At 34.3% G+C, this 5,389-nt stretch overlaps 1 protein-coding gene across 2 annotated transcripts in view; it reads left to right on the top strand.

Moving 5' to 3' along the window:
• The window catches only part of ZPBP (zona pellucida binding protein), an 85,505-nt gene that overhangs the window by 12,407 nt on the left and 67,709 nt on the right, over positions 1–5,389 (top strand). The window contains exon 4 of one of the 2 annotated variants that reach the window (XM_012650628.1): positions 734–736. The exons of the other annotated variant lie outside the window; for it this stretch is intronic. Within the exon in view, the coding sequence (XP_012506082.1) occupies positions 734–736 (3 nt within the window). The remainder of the gene's footprint in view (positions 1–733; positions 737–5,389) is intronic. 2 annotated transcript variants of the gene reach the window in all.

The raw sequence follows: 5,389 nt of genomic DNA, 5'->3' as shown, positions 1-5,389 counted from the left end.
TATATTTATGCAAAGACTTGCTAAAGAAACATAGGAAATATTTATTTTGTAACATGTTTTAATTCATATTTTTGTATAGTTGAGGGATCTCAGTAACACATTTCTATAATAGTTATGTTGATTCTAAAATATTAATAGCTTAAAAGCCTTAAAGAATTAATCTCTTTACATCAGGTTGTGGTTCTTTAAAGTAAATTATTCAGTATTCATTTAGTGAGTGACTACTTGGTAGATGCCATTGTGCTAGGTTTTGTGGGAGATAAAAAGATGAGACATAATCTTTGCTTCACTACAGTAACATATAGAAATGATTGTGCCCATGCGTTCGTGGAATCAGCAGGGCTCAGTTACAGAAATCGTAAGAGGTTTTTGCAGCTAATATAAATCAGTGAAGTGGTCTAGGTAAAAAAGCACCCAGTACTAGCACTATAATCAAATTTTATTTTTATTGCTTGCTGATAGTAGCACATAATATAATACAAACACATATTTTAAATATATTTTACATTTGATATCGAAATTCTGTACGTGGAAACATAGAAACATTTAAGTATTGAATTTTTCTATTGTCATTTGTTGCTCCTTTGATTTGGAAATTGAAATTTGAAACCTTTTCTTCTCTGAGATGCCATGCTAGGTCTTGCAGTTGATATTGCAAAGTATAGTATATAATTCACTTTATTCTTTTAAGTAGGAGCAATATGTTATTTTACTTACTTTCACAATGGAAAAGTAGGTGTTCAGAGTTATAGCTATTTCTGGGTAAGGATGAAATTATATTAATACACTGGTTTTGGCTGGGTGCGGTGGCTCACACCTGTAATCCTAGCACTCTGGGAGGCCGAGGCGGGTGGATCGTTTGAGCTCAGGAGTTTGAGACCAGCCTGAGCAAGAGTGAGACCCTGTCTCTACCAAAAATAGAAAGAAATTAATTGGACAGCTAAAAATATATAGAAAAAAAAAATTAGCCGGGTATGGTGGCACATGCCTGTAGTCCCAGCTACTTGGGAGGCTGAGGCAGTAGGATTGCTTGAGCCCAGGAGTTTGAGGTTGCTGTGAGCTAGCCTGATGCCACGGCACTCTAGCCTGGGCAACAGAGTGAGACTCCTCTGACTCAAAAAAAAAAAAAAAAATACACTGGTTTTTACCTTTATAAAATCTGTTCCCAGGGAGTTCTGGTATTCTAACTTAATAATTATATTTTATTTTTCAATGTGGTATCACATCATAGTTTACTGCCTACCATAAAGCTTAATCACTCTGTCATTTTTTATGGAAAAGTCCTCATTTTCTTAGAGTTTGAAAAACAGAGAAGCCTTTTTGGACTCTAGCTTAAACTACCCTGCACTTTAGTTATCATTTTATGAATATTCCAAAAATAGTTTCCCTGAAATTGAGCCAAAGAAACCATGTAGTTATGTAATTACTTGCACATGTTTTTGGAAAAAAACATTCAGGTTGTTTAGATGTATCGTGAAGCATAGGGGAGAAGTCTTAAAATTGGTCTCTTTTTCTCTGTCTTTTGTTCATTATTTTTTATTTGCGAAGGTAATGCATTTATTACAGTAAGTTCTGTATCTCCCACTCTAACCCTAATACTATTCTGATGAATTAACTTGTTATATACAAATGTATATAAGATACATGCAAGTTATGAAGCACAGTAAAACAAACATCCTTGAACCTAGTATGCAAGTTAAGATATACTATCACCAAGACTATTAGACCTCCCAATAAGCTGTCTTAAAATCCCATTCATTTCTCCCAAACACCCTCTGGTAAACACTGCCCTGAACTTTTCCAATGTTTATTCCTTTGCTTTTCTTCATGCAATTACCACCGCCCCCAGTTGTGTATGTATTCTAAAAGTGTGTATTTTAGTTTTATTTTGAATTTTTTTACATTTTTCTTCCTCCTCCCCCAGCTTTATTGAGGTATGATTGACAAATAAAAATTGTATATATTTAAGGTATACAATGTAATATTGTGATACAGCTATACAATGTGAAATGATCACCACATCAAGCTATTAATATATCAATTACTTCACATAATAACCATTTTTTTGGTATGGTGAGAATTCCTGAGATCTACTCAAGTATATATAATTCATTATTGTTACCTACATTCACCATGCCTTACATTAGGTCTCCAGAAGTTATTTATCTTACAACTGAAAGTTTGTACCCTTGTACCAACAACTCTCCATTTCCCCAACCCCCCAGCCCCTGGTAACCATCATTCTACACTCTATTTGTATGAATTTGACATTTTTAGATTCCACATATAAGTGAGATCATGCATACGTCTTTCTATATTTCAGCGTATGGCTTATTTCACTTAACATAATAAATTTTAGACAAATAATAAACACATGTAATATTTGCCACGTATCAGATTCTGTTCTAAACAGTTCACACACATTAGTCATTTAATTTTCACAATGCTTTACAGTAAATATAGCCATTTTCTTCATTTTACGTATGGGAAAACAAAGGCATCAAGAGAATAAGGTGCTTTCCTAAGGTCATATGTCTTTGAAGTCTGACTTCAGAGTGCATAGATATAATTTCATTGAGGTAGGAACACATTATTTTGTGAGTTTTAGTAGTTTGTGTTTTTCAAGGAGTTTGTCCAACTTGTTGGATTTTTCATCTTGTTGAATTTGTGTGTGTAAAGTAGTTTGTAATATTTTCTTATTGTCTTTTTTAGTGTATTAAGGGTCTATAGTGATGTGCCCTCATTCACTCTTGATGTTGGCTTTGTCTTCTCTCTTTCTTTTTTTTTCCTCTCTGGCTATGTGTTCAACAATTTTGTCAGTCTTTTCAAAGAACCAGCTTTTGGCTTCATTGATTTTTTTTTTTCTATTATGTTTCTGTTTACAAAATACTGATTTTTGCTTTTAACTTTATTATTTCCTTTCTTTTGATTGCTTTGGGTTTAATTTGCTTGGGTTTTTCTTTTGCTGACCATAGAATTCTGGGTTGAAAGCTTCTTTAACATTTTAAAGATAGAATTCTGTGTGTGTGTGTATATATATATTTTTTGCTTGCATGATTTCTAATGAGAAGTCTGCTGAAATTCTTATCTTTGCCCCTCTCTGGGAAATATGCCATTTTTTCAAGATTTTCTCTTTGCTTTTCATTTTCAGGGATTTGAATATTATGTGTATCTCTTTTATTTGGTTTTTGCATTCATTCTGCTTGGTGTTCTCTAAGCTTCTTGGATCGATCTAGAGCTTGGTGTCTGTCATTATTTTTTTTGGAAATTCTCAGCTATCATGTCTTCAAATATTTTTTTCTGCCCCGTTTTATCTCTCGTCTTCTTCTGAGATTCCCATAACACTTACATAACACTGTTTGATACTGTTCCACAGCTCTTGGATTCCTCTCACTCTCCCTCCTTTTTTTTCTCCATCCCTTCCCTCTTTTCTTCCCCTCTCCTTTCTCTTCCTTCTTCTCCATTTTTTCTTCCTCTTTGTGTTTCAGGTTAGGTAGTTTCTTTTGACCTATTTTCAAGTGTATTTATTCTTTTCTTGGCTGTGTCAAGCCTGTTTGTGAGCCCATTGAAGGAATCCTTTGTGTTATTGTAATTTTTTTCTTTTTGTTGTTTTTGTTTTGTTTTTAATTCTAGTATTTTATTTGATTATTTCTATAGTTTCAATCTCTCTGCTGAAACCACCTGTCTGATCTTGCATATTGTCTATGTTTTCCATTAAATCCTTTATCATATTAATCATAGTTATTTTAAACGAACTGTCTGGTATTTCTTATATCTGTGTCTTATAGGAGTCTGGTCCTGAGCATTTCTTGGTATCTTCGGAATGTATCATTTCTTGCCTTTTTGTATACCTTTTAATTTTTGTTGAAGTCAGACATCTTGAATAAGACAGTAGATACTGAGATAAATATTTTAATGCTTTGAGATGAACACGCTTCTTGTTAAACCTTTAGTGTTACGGGTTTGTGTTAATGTAGTCAAGACTTGTCTGACTTTGATGTTGCTTGTTGACGTGGTTACGCTCAATGCACTGAATGCTTCAAATACCGTTAAAATGTTTCAGAAGTTTTTTTTTTTCCAATGTGTAATCTTTCCTGGACTGTGGTTTCTTATTTTGTGCTATTTCCCAGAGAGAACCTCTTGCAGCTCTGTCAGGTCTATTCCATTGCTAATTTTACTAAACTTTTATTAGTGGTGGGTAATTTGGAGAGAGGGACATTCTCTGATGTTCTAATTAATCTTTATTTTTTGACAGGCATAGTGTTCCTAGGTCTTGGGGTGTGGCCTTCACAATTGCTTCAACTCCTGCAGCTTTAGTTTTGGCCTAGCACTTCTTCCTGACTCTTCCCCAAAGATGAAGCACCTTTTTTTTTTCCCTGTTTCCTTTCTGAGCTGCAACAAGTTTCTACAGTGCACTAGGTGACAGTTGTTGTTTTTTCTCTTCCTGTATATTAAAGCTTTGCTCCTTACAGAGGGTATAAGGGAAATAGGCTTGGGTAGAGTTTTGGCAGGGCTGCTAAATCCCTCCTCTAGCCAGCACCCTGTGGGAAGTTTGCTCAGGGTTCCCCTGATCTTTCTTGTGAGCCCCTAGAGCTATTTGTGTATGAAAAACCTGTAAGAGAGTTCCCGCTTATATGTGTTCCCCAGGGGCTTGACATACTCAGACTGGTCTACACTTAGCTTTTTAGCAATTCATTAAAAACATTTAACTGAATCATCTTACTTCCGTATGTGGCAGCTGAAGCAAATGCTTAGGTCCTGATCTGCAAGCCCCTGTGTACCCTCAGATTTCAGGTTACTAGTTGCCCTGCCACCTCAGTTCCTTAATAGGATCAAGAAAAATTGTTAATTGGCAGTTTTTATAGCTTTTTCCTTATTGTAATGGTGGGGTTGATGCTCTTACATCTGAGCTGAAACCAGATAAGATTTTTAAAATATTAAGCTATTTTATTATTTTAAAAATAATAAGCTGTAATGAAATTGTGCTTAAATTTTGTCATTTAATTTTAGAACTCTTAAGACATGGGCTTCTAGAGATCTAGTCCAACTCTATGACTTTTTAGATAATTAAGCTAAGATCTAGAGAAGGAAGAAATACCAACTTTAATTAAACAATTATTTATTCAATATCTGCTGTTACATTAGTTGTTGTAGTACATAACCCTTGGCATCATGATGTCTATTTTGACATCCATGTCCATGATTCCATTTTGACTTGGTCACTTAAGGATCTAAAAAAAAAAATTGACATCACAGCATGTGTTCTTACATTGGGTATGAAGTAATCTGGATATCTTTTCAAAATGTGGCACTTTTTATTGTTTTCAGTAAGAATGTAGCCAGAGGGCATTTTATTATAGATTGTATGCTACTTGATTTTCTGGCTTTC

This window comes from Propithecus coquereli, unplaced genomic scaffold (genome assembly GCF_000956105.1).
Source record: "Propithecus coquereli isolate 6110/MARCELLA unplaced genomic scaffold, Pcoq_1.0 Scaffold336, whole genome shotgun sequence".
Taxonomy (NCBI): Eukaryota; Metazoa; Chordata; class Mammalia; order Primates; family Indriidae; genus Propithecus; species Propithecus coquereli.
The sequence above is the reverse complement of the archived record's forward strand: the minus strand, read 5'-3'. Positions and strand labels throughout refer to the sequence as shown.